The sequence below is a fragment of the Talpa europaea genome (genome assembly GCF_964194135.1).
Source record: "Talpa europaea genome assembly, chromosome: 4".
NCBI lineage: Eukaryota > Metazoa > Chordata > Mammalia > Eulipotyphla > Talpidae > Talpa > Talpa europaea.
This window is the reverse complement of record NC_140070.1, coordinates 25131970-25151888: the sequence shown is the minus strand read 5'-3', so window position 1 is coordinate 25151888 and position 19919 is coordinate 25131970. Positions and strand designations below refer to the sequence as shown.

The 19919-nt window shown below is 35.2% G+C and overlaps 1 protein-coding gene across 1 annotated transcript in view; it reads right to left on the bottom strand.

Moving 5' to 3' along the window:
• MME (membrane metalloendopeptidase) overlaps window positions 1-19919 on the bottom strand; it is a gene marked incomplete at its 5' end in the record, with an annotated part of 91520 nt that overhangs the window by 27898 nt on the left and 43703 nt on the right. Inside the window, 8 exons of the mRNA XM_084231244.1 lie at window positions 2843-2946; window positions 4678-4758; window positions 7274-7372; window positions 8141-8269; window positions 12927-13020; window positions 13130-13266; window positions 14886-14987; window positions 17209-17343. Coding sequence (XP_084087370.1) covers window positions 2843-2946; window positions 4678-4758; window positions 7274-7372; window positions 8141-8269; window positions 12927-13020; window positions 13130-13266; window positions 14886-14987; window positions 17209-17343 — 881 coding nt within the window. The remainder of the gene's footprint in view (window positions 1-2842; window positions 2947-4677; window positions 4759-7273; window positions 7373-8140; window positions 8270-12926; window positions 13021-13129; window positions 13267-14885; window positions 14988-17208; window positions 17344-19919) is intronic.

Below are 19919 nucleotides of genomic sequence, written 5' to 3'. Positions count from 1 at the left end.
GTGGACTAAGAAAAAGTCCAGAAGTTTACTATTTAATTTACTAAATTTATTTAAATTAATTCCTACCTTGAAGATTGCATATGTAGTCATTTCTCTATAATACCCTACAATAGAACCCTACTATAAGCAATGGTTTTTCTCCTTACATATATTTGGTGTATGAATACTTATTTCTCTGTAAAACCTTAGGAGTGAGGATCCTGACCAATTGAAAATATAATTCTGTGAGAGGCAACTAAAGACTATGAAGCCAAAGTAGAAGCAATAGCTGTTATCTGCCTGAGCATACACAGTGAGGGACTTAATGCTATATAAAAAAGTAAAAGAAATCATAACAGTGACTTTATTACTATTAAGCAGGTGGAAAATAAGTCAGGAATATTCACTACAAGACTCCTCAATAAAATATGAGGAACTTTTATTGTGCTGTATCCCATATAGTACTTACTAATGAACAGACACAATTACTGTCAAAAGTGCTTCTAATATTTCAGAAAATAAAACATATTTAAAATCTAAAGTGCCAAATTAAAGATATCACCTTGTTAAAAAAAATCCACAAAATTAAATATGAAGTATGATTCAATATAAAAAGAAATGACTAAACTCAGGGTGTCTCATTTGAAAGGGGTGGGGTACCCTGGTTCTCTCCCCAACCCTCTCTCGGCAGCTACACCAGAATCTGGATGGTGGCTCTGGGGAGTTCTAATACTAGTGCTAATCTCCCCAGGTGATTTTAATGTAAGAGTTTTGAACCCTTGTACTCGTATATAGGTAAATAGAGGGAAGACAGAAAATCCAGCCTCATATGGCAGAGAAGACCTTCTACGTCATACTGCCCTCCTGAATACCAGCAGCTCATGGAAAGGATCCAAAAGAGTTTACTGAGTTATACATTCTAGTGAGCAGGCATTCATTAAAATATTGTATATAGGGCCTCCCTGGTGGCGCAAGGGGTTAAGATGCAACCTATGAAGCTATCCGCAGCCTCTGCAGCACAAGTTTGATCCCCAGCCAGGGAGCAACCCACATGGCGGATCAGACCTCTCCTGACTCGCCTGCTGCTCCCCTCAGCAGTGTATTTCAGTCAATCTGTCTGTTCTGTTCCCTACTCTATCTCTGGTGAATCCTCTCACCCCCCATACCTCTGGCCTGTACCCTAATTCTTATATGCATAAATAGGTGGATCTTTAAAAAATATATATATTGTATATAACTTGGGCTTTGGGTTACCTACCACAAAGAGAAAAGGACTAAAAATCAGCACACATGATGAAAAGGAATAAAAAGTGAAAACTACATATCGAAATGATTGTGGAACTCAGATCATATCAGCTTCAAAAGAAAATAACAAGCAATAATTCATCATTTTTAAAATTATGAAGAAATCTTCTGGTATCATATGGTTCCAGGTAATTAGAGCCATTTTAGAAAGAATCTTTGACAATGTTTGTCTGTAGATATTTTACACAGTGTTAGTAATTATTAAATATAAGTACATGTACATTCAAAGTTATAAGGAAAATATTCCAACTTATGAAACTTCTGATATTACAACTTTACCCACAGAGTATTCTTTTTGATAGCCTTTTGTAGATTTCTAAAGACATCATTTGATAACTGATCACAGCACCACCCATGAGTACCTATTGTCCTTTCGCTCCAGTATAACCCAGAGATCAGCAAAAGAAAGTTAAAGGTAGTTTAAGATTTCAAAATACTTTGTAGGATTGAAATGTGTTAATATTTCCACTAAAGAGTTGTGTCCAACTCATTCTTATTTTACTGAGAATAGAACAACCCTTTCTTCACAAAGCCCCACTGTACTTTGTACCTTCTTAGCACATTTCCCTCCTGGAGGCACAGTTGTTATATCATGTCTTGTCTATCTTCCATTGTTTCAATGTCATGCAATATAATATAATTATAACCAAATATACCAATTATATCCAACAACACCGGGACTTACTCCAAAATATTAGGTTAATTTATAAACAGACAAATGGAAAGAAGAATAAATGCAGGCAAAATGAAGCAAGCACTCACTCACTCATTGGTATTTTGTGTCATATACCACCCAAATTCAGTTAGTATAATTATTTTTCACTTGCTCACTATTCATTAATTGTTTTAACTGAAAGCACTCCATGGTTTAGAGTCAGAAGGAGCAGTTCCTGCTGTCTAGGAGCTAAAAACTTAGTAAGAAAACAGCAATAGATGTTTGATGTGTACAAACAAGTGCACAAGCACATATGCTGATAAATATGTTAGACACAGCCATTTAATTAAAAAAATAAACACTAAACTAATAGCATTAAGTACTAATGCCACTAATAAATACAGAGAGTAAGAAAGCTTGAAGGCTGTGATGAGAGCGATTCTGGTTACTCAGATTTGCTATCACAGGCTGAGGGAAGTGTTATCTGGAGTCTTCTAGGTAGGAGATGGTATTGTAGGATGACTGATAGAAAACAGGTGTGTCTGTGTGTAGCCCAAAGTTCTGAGAACAATGAGGAAAGCCTCAGAGAAGGATTGAAGACCTCTGGGTCATCTAGGCTAAGGTGTTCCTGAAAACCTTGATCACAAACAAAATGGAGAGGACAGGCAATAATATAAGAAGAAATTAAAGAAATGAGATAGTTTGAGGGAACCCTAATGAAAAAAAAACATTGAATTTGGTTAAATTTCTGACCCATTGTTATATAATAATTGTTGATTCTCAATTGAAGGTAGACATTGCATTTTTACCATATTCTAGATCAGAGTCTTTCTCTTAAGTCAATAAAGGGGAGGGAAAAGGCCCAGTTCTGAACAAACATATTAGAAATTGAAATATACATACTCATCCTTGTCCACTTTTTCTCGAAGCTTCTTTAGTTGTTTATTTTGGCCGAACTTCAAATTTTGAATTATGTTTTCAAAGTATTCATCTTCCTTGTAGTTCAACTATATTATATAAAAGATTTTAGGAAAAAAACAATAAAACCAGTATCTTCAAAATTTTTGCTAAAAAGCATAGAGTTTTTCCATATATTTTATCAGTTAATAAAGCTAACAGAGAACATTTAAACTTACAAGGAAGGATTTGCAGTTAGCCCTCCATATACATAGATTCCACAGCTATGAATTTAACCAGCCATGGATGGAAAATACAGCATTATAGTTGAGTGCATAATGGTTGCATCTGTCATTTTTTTGTCTGTCATTATTCCCCAGACAATATAGTATAACAACTATGTACACAGAATTTACATTGCATTAGTTATTACAGGTACTTGAGAGATGATCTGAAGTATATGGGAGCATATTCAAATACTACACAATTTTATATAAGGGACTTGAATGTGTGTGTGTGTGTGCGTGTGTGTGTGTGTTGGGGGTCAGGATGTCCTGGAAGCAATCTTCCATGGTTAGCCTAGGTCTGTATTACAGGTCACTGCTGCTCTAGCTGTATCATCACCGTAATTAAGCAAATGAAATCAAGTATTAGACAATTCAGGCACTGTTCTAGGCACTTTATATGTTTTATATATAACCGTGTAATGTTATATGTATAAATATATACTTATATATTATATTTATATATATAAACAGAGTTTTGCTTGTGTGTGTGTATATATATAGTGTATATATTGTGTATATTGTGTTTTCAAAGTATTCATCTTCCATAATATATATATATAGTGTATATTGTATATATACAAACACACACACACACACACACACACACAAAACACTATTTAATCTTATACCAGTCTTATAAACATGGTCTGTTATCACCACTTTAAAGTTGAGGAAACAGGCATACACAATAAAGTGATTGTCTATGGAGCTGAGATTCGAGGCCTTTTTACCTTGGAGTCTATGCTCTGACCAAGTTAGTGAGTAGTGGAGTGAAATTTGAACCCAAGCAACTTGGCTCTGAGGCTATGCTCTTAGCTACTAGACACTGCCATGCTGCAATCAGTTCCTTTAGAAGAAATAGTCAAGCTTTTCTGCAAATGCAAAGGGAGGCGAGGAGGTTGTTTACCAACCCTTAATGTTAGGCTAGCAATCAGCAGAGTAGAAATCACTGTCATCACTGGTCTGGGCAGGGATCACCTTATTGTCATAAGAGTTTCAGGTGTGATGACCCCAAGGTTAGCAAGAGGAGACCCAGCTGAGTCTGAAATCGATACTATATGGTGACTTTAACCAACTTTCTTCTCTTTTCATTACTACATTTCCAAAAAAGAGTAAGTTTCCCAATCTCAAATATTAGATTTTTTTTTTTAAATAGAGACAGCATAACCTGACTTAGCCAGAGGATGAATAATTAGAAAGTAGAGAAACCCGAAGAGCTGACTTTTCAGGTCTGTGAAAAATGGGAAAAGGAGCCTGCGGGCTGCCTGCTGAGCACACGTGGGTGTCTACCTTGGACGCTCTTAAAACGACACGAGTTTACTCACTACTCTTAAAATGGGATATATGGAAACCAAAATAATAACAACCAAATACAAACCAAGCCAATAAAACAAAAGCTCAAGGACTAAAACAAACACACTTTTGGCTTCAGTGTTGAAAGACTTTACAAAATAAGACCCACGGCTTTAGAGCCCTTCATGTAATGGCTGGCACCCCATGACAGAAATGTCACCACCACCACCCCCAGGCATCAAAGTCCTTGTAGGGACTTACCGCGAGGTATTCATCATTCAGTTTTTTATCATCTGAAATAATGTTATCAGGATAGCCGATTCTTTCTTTAATTGCTAAGGCCTATGAAAATTATAATATTGAAAGTGAGGATAATTACATAATTTTCACATGCAAACATTCTAATTTGCCCATGACTAGCACTTGAATAATTTGATCTATATAGTTGACAAAAAGAGTATCTAACGACTCGTAAACAGAGATCTTTGCCATGGCTTCTTTCTGAGGTTCAAAATAAATAAAAAATAGAGCTAAAATTTAGCTTCTAGCACTCTATTTTCATAAGCTGCAGTTTTCCCAAGAAAACCAAAATGAAAACTGACAGGTCATTGTTCCACATGTATTATACTTTTCTCTGAAAGGCTTTTCTCTTCAGTTTTACAAGAGGAGTAATATTTAGAGCTTCTACTATAGCAGCTGGTAATTATCTTACTGATTTGGCTGAAGAAATAGATACAGGCTTATAGATTTAATGTTCAAATTTCTCCTGAATATTGTTACTGGAGTTTTTACATTCTCCTTGAGTCTCCAAGGCCAATGTACCAATTTTCCCCAAATTAAATGAATGATATTAACTAAAACAGTGGAAAACAGGCTTTTCCTAGTAATACCAGCTCATAGTAACCATTAGCTCACTACCATTTCTAATTTCTATTATTTTAAAAAGGTTTATTTTACCAATTTTTATGATTTCATTACTTGTTTACTACTTGCTCCTTCTATTTTTCCTCAAAGATATTTGACTTGTTACTATCACATCACATTGCTCTTAAGTAATTTAATTAAATTTTTTTTTTCATGGGGAATTGAGTCTATATCTCTGAGTTATTTGGTTTGCCTTCAAATGCATGTGGATTTGTTACAAATCAGTTTCATAAATCCAGGGCTTCCCTGATGGATTAGACAGGACATGTATCACTAAGTTTCCTAGTAGATTTCCACACCATCAGCTCATTGCAAATTAGCTCCCTCTCAATGGCACTATATTTTAAAAAAGACATTTCCCCAAGTGTTCTGAGGGACACAAAGTCTCGAGAAATGAAAGGTACCACATAGAAAGGATTTATTGTCAATTCTTTGGGGGTAAATTCTATGACAAAAACATTAAGCAAGCTATTTTATTGTTGTCATAGAGTTTAAAATTAGGTAACTGTAAGTTCCAAGAAAAAAAAAATTTGTTTATTCAATCCATGTTCAAGGATCCACCACCAGTTAGGTACTTTGTAAGGGGCTGAGGATTCAATGCTAGGCAATTACTTCAGCCCAGAGAGAGCTCATGTCTAGGCAGTGATAGGAATATCAACTATCTAATGGGATGATGTAGGATACCGTAGAACCTTACCCAAGAGCAGGCAACCCAGTCTAAGGGGGATCAGGGAAGTCTGCCTTCCTGCAGAAAGTGTCTGTTACATGCTTTAATTCTCTTTTTATGGAACAACTTGAAAGCGTTTTGTGACACCACTTTGGAAAATGATCTTTTAGAACAATCCACTGACTACATCAAATAGAATCAGTCACAGAGAGCTACAACATGAAAGGACAAAGCCAGTCTGGACTTCTCAGGACCTAGTTAGAGTGATGAAAAAAACAGTTGTTCCAAGGGGTGGGGGTGGGGGGTCTTCAATTCTAGATGTAACCTACCCAGGGCTCTGTGAAAGCTGACATAGTCCTTCCATGTCATTTAACCCTGAAACAAAACTTGACTTCAGATGATTCTCTTACTATAAAAAGGTTTATGGACTCCTCCTGTGTCAGTTCAAAGAAAAGATCTTTGTACTTGCAGCCCTAACTATAGAACAATCAGCTAGCATGTGAATATTGCTCATAGAGCATATACAGTTTTCACTACATATTCTTTTGAGTTTGTACATAATTATCAGGATAAATGATCATAGTAAAGTTAAACCTAAGATTTCCTTAGTACTCTCACCTTTATCTTATGTAAGATATTAAAAGTTTCAATAAAAGGTACACAATGAGGACAGGAATAGGTATAGGAAAATCTCCTTCAACATCATCTTAACTATACATTAAACTATACTTGTAATATTCTAATAATATACCACTTTGCATATGCTTCAGCAAAAATTTAGTACTTTTTTCTTCCTAGTTCATCTAAAAACTAATAGGGCATGTTTTAAAAAATTTAACTGGAAATTTGCATAAAAAATTGAAGGGCTATTTTTAGCCATTGGTAGAAGACTTATAGATATGGTTCATAAAAGGAGGAAAAATATTAACCACTGATATTATCATTTAATTATTGTTCATATTAGAGTTTCTTTTCATATTCTGAAGTCTTTTCCTTAAAAGACTTTAAAAAAGGGAAAATTGTAAATCTTTCAAAGTTTAAACTGAACACAGCAAGTAAGAGCTGGATGGAAAGATATAATAAAAGATAAAACTCATAGGAAAAAAATCTTTATTCAAAAACCATTCCTGGAAATACTATGCCTTGAAGGAGCTTATTTTTATTTTATGAAATCCTTGTGATTATATTTTTTCTAAACTTCCTTAAAAGTTAATCTTTTCTTATAAAAAATTTTTCTTTGACAGTTAGCCTGGCCTTGAATTTTACCTTTTCTTCAGCTTTCTTTTTGGTTTCTGCATCCATCCAAGTGAGGTCATCTAAAGTCTGAATGAAAACTTCCCGGATCTGTGCAATCAAATCCTCAACCTCAAACCAAAAGAACAGAAGACAAATTTAGGTCAGTAATTAATTTTTTATAACACAAATTTAAAAAAATAGAATGATGAACTGTCTTTATCAAAGTCAATAATATGCTCATGCATATAAATTATAGACAAACTTTTCTAAGCAAATGGATATACTTGGATAATTATATTTTTAAGCAACACTGCTACTATAAACATGAATGACTAAATACATCTTAATATACACATTAGTAAAAAATCATCTTTGGGATAAAATGGTTTCCATTACCGTAAAAGAACATAAAATATAAGCTATCATTACCATGAGTAATTGAATTATGTATGAAGTAGTATTTTAATTGATTCTCTCACCATATTTTTAAGTTCTGTTGTTTTCATTTCAGTACCAATGAATAATGGAGTACATTTATTACACTGCGATTAAGCCCTGGTTTACTTTTGAGGTTTTTAAGAAAACACTAATTCTTGGCCAACTTTGGCAATAACAGAGTTTATAAGTGACAACATCAATAGAACATGTGCCTGGGTGCTCTGAATATACTGTTTCTGGAAAATGGACATTTGGTCTTAAGCTAAATCATACCAGCCTCAGAAACACAACGCAACTCTAGGGTGAAGGAGACAGATTTATCAGACAGAAGATCAAAATGTGATTCAGCATTTCCTTGCTAATTAATAAAATTTCAGCCAACTTTTGGACTATTGTAATTGCCCCCTGATGCAAACAGATAGCTGGTAGTATCAAACATCATTGTGCTGAAAACATTACCACATGTTTGCTCTGTCCAGCAAACGCTGCTTCTACATAAAGCCTTCCCGCTGCATTTTCCATATTCCCATTGACGTAGTTAGCACAACGTCTCCAAGTTGCTGTTTCAGATGTTGTGCCATAAATGGCCTATGGGAGAGAAACAGGAAATGATGTTTGAGGAGGAGTAGATGGCGGGAATGTGCTGACAGCACAAATCTCACAGGATGCTATTCTTTAGGTCTCCTAAGTTCTTACAATATTTATTGCTTCTCCTCACAAGGTATATTGTACTTGCCTATGACAAAATGTTGTCCAATTGTACTATTTACTTATATATAATTAGAAAATAAGGTATATTTTCAGTAGCATGTACCAGTAGAACTTTTGTACAAATGAATATTCTTCTGGACAATTTTGGAAAAATGTCCCCAAAATCAAACACACACACACAAAAGACAGTTACCCACTGCATAAACATACAGGTGAAGTAATGCTCAATAAATGTAACAAGGAAGGAATCTGGTATACAAGAAAACACAATCCTTTTTTACTGTTTTAGCTCAAATTTCCATATAAAGAAGAACTTCATGTGTATTAATTTAAGTACCAATAAGGGGACTAACTTAGGTAAGCGATATATAGCAAAGCACCATTTTTACATTATTTACTTTAAAAAATGTGTCTGCATTTTCTCCGAAGGGTTAAAAATATTTCAGTCATTCAGAGAGTTATTTCCTTTCCATGATGCCAACCAACACTTTTGCTAGAATTTCTTCCTGAAACCCCATGCTCTCTCCCCTCACAACAGAACTAAAATGATGATTGTTTAAATCATATGGGCTTAACAGACATCTATAGAACACTAAACCCCAAAAAAACGGAGTACACATTTTTCTCAAGCGCACACGGATCTTTCTCCAGGATCGATCACATACTGGGGCACAAGACAAACATCAACAGATACACCAAGATTGAAATCATATCAACCATCTTTTCTGACCATGAAGGCATCAAACTAGAAATAAACCATAAAAAGAAGGCAAGGAACTTTCCTACCTCATGGAGATTAAAAACCACACTACTGGAAGACCATTGGACTAATGAGGAGATCAAAGAAGAAATTAAAAAATTTTTTGAATTGAACGACAAGGAGGACATCAATATCCTAAATGTATGGGATGCAGCAAAAGCAGTAATAAGAGGAAAATATATAGCAATAGAAGCTCACATCAAGAAACAAGAAAGAACGCAAAGAAACAACCTAATCTCGAAGCTCAAAGATCTAGAAAAAGAACAACAAAAAAACCCCAAAACCAGTAGAAGAAAAGAAATAATAAAAACCAAAGCAGAAATAAATGAAATTGAAACTAAAAAAACAATCCAAAAGATCAATGAAACCAAGAGCTGGTTCTTTGAAAAAATCAATAAAATAGACAAACCCCTAGCCAGGCTCACAAAGGAAAAAAGGGAGAAAGCACAAATAAACAGGATCATCAATGAAAGAGGAGAAATCACAACGGACACAGCAGAAATCAAAAGAATAATCAGTAACTACTATGAACAGTTATATGGAAACAAGTTTAACAATCTAGAGGAGATGGACAAATTCCTACAACTCTACAATCACCCAAAGCTAGATAAAGAAGAAATAGAACACCTAAACAGACCAATTACAATTAGCGAAATTGAAATGGTAATCAAAAACCTCCCCAAAAACAAAAGCCCAGGACCTGATGGATTTACAAATGAATTCTACCAAACATTCAGAGACGAATTAGTGCCTATCCTTCACAAACTCTTCCAAAAAATTGAGAAGGAAGGGACAATACCAAACACGTTCTATGAAGCCAACATTACACTAATACCAAAACCGAACAAGGACAACACAAAAAAGGAAAACTACAGGCCAATCTCCCTAATGAACACTGATGCAAAAATCCTCAATAAAATTTTAGCTATCAGAATCCAACAATGTATCCATAAGATAATTCACCACGACCAAGTTGGATTCATTCCAGGGGCACAAGGATGGTTTAACATCCGAAAATCAATCAACGTTATCCAACACATCAACAAAAAGAAATATAAAAACCATATGATAATATCAATAGATGCTGAGAAAGCTTTCGACAAAGTGCAACACCCATTCATGATAAAAGCCCTTGAAATTCTTGGGATACAAGGAACATACCTCAACATCATAAAGGCCATCTATGACAAGCCAACAGCCAGTATCATTCTCAATGGTGAAAAGCTGAAAGCAATTCCATTAAGATCTGGAACAAGACAAGGATGTCCACTCTCACCATTGCTTTTCAATATAATACTGGAAGTCCTAGCCAGGGCAATAAGACAAGAGAAAGACATCCAAGGAATCCAAATAGGAAAAGAAGAAGTCAAACTATCACTATTTGCAGACGATATGATATTATACATAGAGAACCCCAAAAACTCCACAGAAAAGCTAATTCAACTCATCAATCAGTTCAGTAAAGTGGCAGGATACAAAATCAACACGCAAAAGTCAGTAGCCTTCCTATACACAAACAATAAATCTGAAGAAGAAGAAATCAAAAAGACCATCCCTTTTGTTATTGAAACAAAAAAAATCAAATATTTGGGAATAAATCTAACAAAAGAGGTAAAGGACCTATACAAAGAAAACTATAAAACACTGTTAAAAGAAATAGAAGAAGATACAAAGAAATGGAGAGACATCCCCTGCTCATGGATTGGAAGAATAAACATTATTAAAATGGCCATCCTTCCAAAAGCAATATACAGATTCAATGCTATTCCAATCAAAATTTCAATGTCATTCTTCAAAGAAATAGAACAATTATTGATGAAATTCATATGGAATCACAAAAAACCCCGAATAGCCAAAGCTCTCCTGAAAAAAAAAGAAGGGAATGGAGGCATCAGACTCCCAGACTTCAAACTATACTACAAAGCCATAATCATCAAAACTGCATGGTATTGGAACAAGAACAGACATACAGACCAATGGAATTGAATAGAAAATCCAGAAATAAACCCACAGATTTATGGTCAACTAATCTTTGACAAAGGAGCAAAGAATATGCATTGGAGCAAAGAAAGTTTGTTCAATAAATGGTGCTGGGAAAACTGGGTCGCTACATGCAAAAGAATGAAGCTTGACCACCACCTCACACCATACACAAAAATCAACTCAAAATGGATTAAAGAACTAGACATAAGACCTGAAACCATAAAATATATAGAAGGAAATATAGGCGAAACACTACGTGATTTGCACATCAAAGACATCTTTGCAGACACATCACCCAAAGCAGTGATAGTGAAGGCAAAGATAAACAGCTGGGACTATATCAAATTAAAGAGCTTTTGCACAGCAAAAGAGACAATAACAAAAACAAAGAGAAACCCCACCAACTGGGAGAACATTTTTGCACCCAACACTAATGATAAAGGACTGATCACAAAAATCTGCAAAGAGCTGATGAGACTCAACAACAACAAAGAAAATAATCCAGTCAAAAAATGGGCAGAAGAGCTTAAAAGAAACTTCTCTGAAGAGGAAATGCAAATGGCCAACAGGCATATGAAAAAATGTTCAACATCACTTGTCATCAGGGAAATGCAAATCAAAACTACCATGAGATACCATCTTACACCAGTGAGAATGGCACATATTAAAAAAACTAGCAACAACAAATGTTGGCGAGGGTGTGGAGAAAAAGGAACTCTTCTGCACTGTTGGTGGGAGTGCAAACTGGTCCAACCACTGTGGAAAGCTGTGTGGAGATTTCTGGACCTACTAAACATAGAGCTTCCATATGACCCAGCAATTCCACTCCTAGGTATTTACCCAAAGGACACAGAAACATCAATTCCAAAGAACACCTGCACCCCTATGTTTATAGCAGCACTGTTTACAATAGCTAAGCTTTGGAAACAACCCAAATGCCCAAAAATAGATGACTGGATCAAGAAGATGTGGTACATATATACCATGGAATATTACTCAGCATTCAAAAAAGATAAACACATGCAATTTGCTGCAACATGGATGGCGCTGGAAGGGATCATGCTCAGCGAAATAAGCCAAAAAGAAAAAGAAAAATACCGGATGGTCTCACTCATAGCAGGAATCTAGAAAACTTAAATAAGGGACCAGGAAAATGAATAACTATAAGAAAGTGAAAATCAAAATCAACAAAAAACTATGAACCAGAGACACTTTTAGGGGGGCGGGGACGGGAGGGGAGGGATTGGGGTCAGAATGGGGGGCTGCAATTGTATGGGGAATATAACAATAAAATTTATAAAAAAAAAATAAAAAAAAAATAAAAAAAAAATAAAAATAAATCATATATATACATGTAATAAAAGGTCTTAAGGTTGTCTTCAGGTAAGTGCATTCTCAATGGATTGTCCATATCAATGTAGTCCAACTGTGTGTCTGACTAGTGTGCTATGATTACCTGAAAATCAAGTCACTTGAGATAGATAGCCCTGTAATTACTTGCAGCACAATAAAAAAGCAAGCCAGCATTCTTTCATGAACTGCTTAAATAATGAAACATCTCTTCTTCCAGGGCAATACAATCACGGTGCCACAGTAAACAATCATAGGACAGCAAAGCCCATGAAAATCGGCTTTCCTAGGCAACATAGTCTCAACACAGGAAAAATAACCAACATTTGACATTTTATCTCTTGGCAAAGTTCACCACATTCTAGCAGTGTACATGGCAAGACTTCATAACCATGTATCTCTTTATGATTTTAAGTCTTAAGAAAAGAGATTTTTTTTCACCTTGCGGAAAGCATTTCTGGACTCCTTGTAGTTTCGGCTGAGGCTGCTTACAAGATCCATTATGAACCGCCAGGACATTAAATTTTGAAGATCTCTGTATAAAAAAACCCACCACCCAGCAACAGAAAAGATGAGGCTGCAAAGCTTCTAAAGAGTGATATTAAATGTAAACTTTGAGGACATGGGCACTCTGACATACATACCTGGTACTATATCTGGTAAGAATGCCCTTAAGTTTGGTTAAATATTCAGGAGCATAAACAATCACATCTTCTTCATCTGTAATACTAATATTCACAGTTGACATGATTTCATTTATGAAAGTTAACCAGTTGAATGTCTGGAAAAAAGCAGGCACAAAACACTCAGTAATTGTGGTTTTTGCTTCTTGATTCCCATATTCAATTATGATTACTAGTCAGTTAGGTGTCAGTTGCATCACTATATAATTATCACAATGGTCAGCCTCATATTTATTTGGGATATTTTCTCCATGATTTCCATCTACTTTTGAATAAAAATTAATTTTGCAACATGATTATTCAGTTAGCAACATCAATCCAGCTATTTAAGAGCAACAGCAAAGCCTTTAAGCCTAGAGGAAATACAGCTACAAGTAAGGTTCATGTCATCTTTTTTAATCTATATAAGGAAAAAAAAGAAAAAATAGCTTTAAAAATGTTTCCTTCGTGTATACAATTATTTAAATGAGTATAGTGTTTATCTTTTAAAAGTGGAATGCTACCAGTCCATTGAAGTGCCTCTCAGTGCAGAACAAAGGCATGCCATTGTCATAACAAAGGTACATATCCAATGACATTAAAATACATTTCAAAACTCAATATTGGGTCGATAGCTATACAGTTTTTATACATCAGAAGCTAGATTTGGAGTTGCCAAAAGATGGAATCTTGCTTTCTATTATTCTTTAAATGAAAAATGTGGTTACTTAATCACCACTGAACATAGGCAAAAATAGAGAAAGCAATGAGTATGCAAATTTTGCTGAAATGCTACACTTCAGTGTAGATATTCAGGATTGCCAAATTCTTTATGGTTCTATATAAATATATGTATTTTTTCTATGTGTCTAAGTAACTTGGTATCTGTCTGTCTGTCTGTCTCTCACTATGTACAAAGTGTTAAATATGTTAATTTCCTTTAATGGGCCGAACTATTTTTTCAAAACATATTTATTAAACACTTACTATAATAACAATTTTAAATGAGAAATTCCTAGCTCAACAGTTTAGACCTTCAAAAACTCCTTGTTTACTTGTAATTAGTGTCAAAGAGAATTCCATTTTTGAATGTGGTAGTTTGTAGATTTTCTCATGGATTTTAATTCATTTCCTGATGTTTGCATCAACCAACTCACAAGAATAAATTGCTAGTCCCCAGAACAGATTATTAGATACCATCTAATGAATTACAATGAAGCAAAAAGATGTCAAATGCTGTTTATAAATAGAATCCATGAGACAGAGTTTCTTCTGGTTTTTGGTGTTCTATTTCTCTATTATGGCTCTGAACACTTCCATGGATGATGTTGATAAGAACATGGCAAATTCTATGAATAAATTATCTTTGTTAGTATTAAAAAAAAATTAGAAATCTAGTTTTTATTATTTGACTGACCCCAAAAGTTATATATAATAGTCTCTCAAGAGAATTTTCAGTTTTTAAGTTTTCCAAACCCTTTCCTAGAATAGTTTCTAATAGTATTGCGCAGCTGCCTTGAAGGAAATTTTATATTTGAAATTGATTCTAAATATAATGATTTCAAATAATTTTTTTTCAGGTCTGGCAAGGAAATCAAATGGTCGGTGCCATTTAAATTCATTTTGAAGGTCAATTTATTGCAGTAAATAAGAAATCATTGAATTTTAAACAACCATAATTCAATGTTTTAACTTTAGAAATGAAATAATAAGAGAGTACATAGAACTTGCTACTTACCTTTCCATCAATCACTAGTGTAAAGCTACCTTTGATCTGGGCTAATGTCATTTTGTTATAAAGAAGCATTGGATCATTTCGATCTTCAGGTTTAGTTGTAGCCTATGGATTTAAATTTTTTTAATCATTATTTTAGAACTAAGAATTCTTTTAAAAAATATAACTCTATATGAGGGAAAACATGGGATAAGTGCAAAATAATTTAAGCTATATTCTGTACTTATAATTTATCTTGTCATGTCAAACAGCAAAGTTAAAGAGATTTTAAGTGTATTCAGTAACAATTTCAAGATTTGGCTGCCATTTCAAGTATAATTCTTTTCAAAAATCTTTTTATACTTTGAAAATTCCTTCCTTTTATGACGAATGTCTGGTTGACTTTTGACTGTAGCTGTTTCATATTATTACAACGTTCTTGAATATAGCCATATCCAATTTATCTCTCAAATACTTCACCTCCTCAACCACCACCACTTAGGGTCCCAGTTAAAATTCAACTGGGGGCCTCCCCGGTGGCGCAGCGGTTGAGCGCTGGGTTGCGAAGCTGCCCGCAGCCTCTGCAGCGCCGGTTCCGGTTCGATCCCCGGCTGCTCCCCGGCCACCAGAGGAGGGTCCCACATGATGCGCAGACCTCTCCTGCCGCCCGCTGCTCCCCTCAGCAGTGTACTTTGGTCCTTCTGCCTGCTCTGCTCCCCGCTCTGGCTCTGGTGAATTCTCTCACCCTCCCGCGATTCTGACTATACCCAGTGCATGTATAAACGAAACAAACGAACAAACAAATAAATAAATAAAAAAAAAACATGCCTCTATAAAAGAAAAAAAAAATAAAAAAATAAAATTCAACTGGGAAGTCCTCCCTTCCCTGTAATATTTTCTGCAGGAAATTAAAGCAATAACACATAAAAAGTTCCTAGCACAAAGCACAGTTAGTTTGCAAGTTATTTAAGAATGGTAGCACCTCTACTTCTGCTACTGGCCTCCCATCCTGCTTAATCAGGTTGATGCTCAACACTCAACATTATCCAGTTGTATTTTGTTTCCACTGAATTAAACAAGAAGTTGCAGTAACAATTCCCCAACTAGTGACTGAAATGAGCATAAGGAACCATAAGTGAGAAAAGGCAAAGGTGAAAGTTTAAAAAAGGGAATTATTTCTCAGTGACTATGGCTCTAGCATCTCCTTATGTCACTTATTTATTCATTTATTTAGAAAATCATGTGCTGAATATCTCTTGCATGCAACACCATGCATCTAAACACTGTTAGAGATACACAGGTGAGTCAAAGATGACTAAGACCCTACCCCAATCTTGAAGATTAATTCAGGAAGAAAATACTAGTAAAATGTGGTAAGAGGCTTATTAAAAATAGCATAATCTGGAACAGTGCAAGTGGTAAAAACCCAGGGCAATAAACTGTTCTTTTCTAGTAATTCTGCTTCCCAAACAGAACCACATGTAAAGCCATCAAGTCACCATTCATCCAGTTACAACTCCAACTAAGATTGGACATTTTTGATTTCATGCAGCCCCAGGACAGCTAAAAATGCCCTTAAGGGTCTTCAGTCTCCAAGACTCTGATGTTAATGGCATGCAGGTAGGGATTTAGGAATGCAGGTGGCTCTTTGCCAAGTCACAGAGAGTTCTGTGGATCTTAGTCTGACCCTGGGTTCGGTTGATAACCTGGGTGCTGCTTGGACACAGAGTTCACTTGCTTCAGTCCACAGACCTGGTCATGGGGACAATACTGAAGAAAGTGCCAACTCAGACTCCTGGGGCTTATCTGGAATTAGAGGAAATTCAGGAAATACCCTTGGGCTTTGCTACTAAACAACTGCAGTCACATTTCCCCTATGCTCAGCAGGCTGCCATCTGAACTCGGTGATAGCACACTGCGACCATGTTAATGGGCTAGTACTTTTAGCAAAGGGATAGAGACAATCTATGATTACTTTAAACCTTGAAATAAAATAAGGTAAAATTGTACATATCAAAACCAACACAGTTTTGCTGAATAATTAGCAATCAAATTTGTCCTGAGCCTCACGAAGTGTAGTTAGATTTTTGATGTAGTACACTAATAATGAGTAATTAATAAGTGTATGTAGTTTAATATTTGTCAAACTTGGTATGTCTCCTGAATATCGGTTTACTATAAAATTTTGCAGTTTCAAAGGTCCTCTTGAGGTCAATGATCCACTGCAGAGCTGTACAATTTTATCACTTGGTTAAGGAGCTATTTTACTGTTAAAATATGATAGAGAAAATAAAGGGGGAAAAAGTGGTTAACATTATTCAATGTATCAGAAAAAAATGCCTTTTACAATGGCAATTTCTTTTTCCAGCTCCATAATTTTATTCATTTCCTGAGAAATCTGGTTTTCATTGATGGTCAGTCCTCTTTCCTGACGAATCAATTTGGCCACAGAAATCATAAAATCCACATAGGCTGTGCAAGCCTGCAAGAAATAAGGAACAGTAAGTTACTGGCAAGCCTCCTAAATATTCATCACAGAGCATTAATTTAAAATTAATTTTCAATTCACTATCAATTTGTGCTAAAAGATAAAATACAACAGAAACCCTAATCCTTTCCTAAATCCTGGAAGAAATTACCTGCATAGATTCTTAGAAAGTCAATGTGTCTTTGAATTAGAGCAGAAGAGTAATGTATCACTTGGAAGGTACAAAGTAATTCATAAGCATTTAGTTATGGAGGTGTTATAATTTTCAATTTTTAATCAAGTTATTTTATATTGCTTTTATAAGTATGCAGTCACAACACTTGGAAAGCAAGAACCTAGTATTTTTTTCTTAAATAAAAATAAATTCCTTTACCTAATTTCTCTTTCTCAGATTTATGAGTGTGTACACATATATGTGTGTGCATATATATGTGTATATATATATATATATATTCTTCGTGAAGAAATAACCATGACTCATATAATATTACTGAGACATCTTTATATCTATGTGCACTGTCCAAGCAGTATTTTTAAAATGTGTTTTTATAAGTTTCTCCACCATAAACCTGTGGATTTTCATTAATTCCGTAGCTGGTTACCACTGCTGTGAAATTTCACTCCAAGATACTATAGATTTGGATAAGCTATAAACTAGTTATACAATGGATCTTATGGCACTGGCCATGCTACTCATGCTGTCTGACAAGGTCTGGGCCTGGGGGAAATTTCTGAAGTCAGAGAACTCCAGAGCTGGCTCCTGCTACTTCCTTTCATCTGCTTGTGGCAGTTATTGAAACCATGGAAATTTTCTATAAGCTTCAAAATAACACAATGAGTGTTGGCATCAATGCCAGTTTCGGCAATGCACACTTCAGTAGTTTGAGAGAAGTACTTTCTAACATGATTGATAATGAAATGGTTTCCAATATTTCTCCACGTCCTCCAATTTGTAATGCAGTTACCATGAGTAACACTGAGTTCTCTAACAAACCACGCTTGATAGAACTGATGGAACTGAGCCCAGTAGAAGTCCCCACTAAAGAAGGCCCTGAGGTGCCCCAGGAGGCGAAATGGTTGGAGAAAAACATACCACATACTGTCCCCATGGCACCGGGACCCCTTGGTTCTATATGGAAAATAGGAAGCCGCCCTGGACCTTACAATGCCTGCTTAGCTTTGGTTTAGTTACCTAGCTTGACTGCATAAATCACATTGTGTGTAGCACCTGTTTCTATTTTCTGAATAACATATATCACCTAGGGAAATAATGTAACCAAGTTAATGTAATCAAGTGACCAAGTTAATCATAGACTGGAAAATTAAAAAAAGGACTGTGCACTGTTAATGATCATTAATAATTTCTGAAACAATGTAAAAATAAAATCAATCATGATTGCATGATGTAATGATCAAATGAAAAATTTCTGATGTATAAATAAAGCCCCGCTGAGGCTATCAGCAGATGTCTGCACCCTGATCAAGTGTCAGTGTCTCCTCACTACCTCATCTACATCATTTCCTCCCTCGCCTCATCCCTCCACTTCGCTGACGCCGTCTCATCCTTGCGGGGATCCTAACTCGACATTTTGCTGGAGCTGGCCTCCGGCAATCTTAAACAGAATTTATTTAAATATTCAAGAATGTTTATTATTTTCTATAATTTCAATAGAAAAAAATAAATTTCTATATAACTGTTTCATAGTTAAAAAGCATAACATTTGTTTATAAGAAATTCAGTGAGAAAAATGAACTATGAGTAAATATCTTAATATGTTACATCATGGGCAGAGAGATTTACCACATAATGTAGATGAAAGCAAAGTATACCATGTTTTTGGTTTTATCTAAATATATATTATATATTTAATATATAATCTAAATATATATTAGATTTATTTTTTCTCTTTCGATAATATTGGTCTATAATATTGTGTATGATTTTGGGAAATCGTTTCCCACCTCCTCAGATATATGTCACCACCCCATCCCACCATCGAAGTACCCATAGTCTTTTACCATAGACTACTGGGCTCCCTGCCCCTTTGTTTCCCCATAATCTCCCCTCTGTAAAACCTTCCCTCCCCATAGCCTGTGCTCCCCATAGCCTAAATTCTGCAGTCATATTCTTAGGGTTTGTTTTGGTTTAATTTTGTCAGTTCCTTTTTCCCCCTCTATATTCTACATATAAGAGAAAGCACCTAGTATTTACCTTTCTCCTTATTACATCCTCCAATTCCATCCATCCTTTTGCAGAATTTATAAATGTCTTTTTCAAGTTCAGAGTGGCATCAACACCAGGAAATTGAGTACATATTCATGAACTTCAACCCATGGCTATTTAACCATTATTACTAATTAAATGACCTCAATTCAGTAAAATTTCTTCAAAATTCAATTTCCTAAAACCAGATTTATTATGAACAGATTAACAAGATTAGGGGAGCCACACCATATAAGTTTGGTGCCAATGGTCATGTTTCTCTGCTGCTAAGACTTGTTCACAGGGTAAATACAAAGGAAAGCAATATAGTGCTAACTTAACACTTTCAGCTTCACAAGTTATAGCC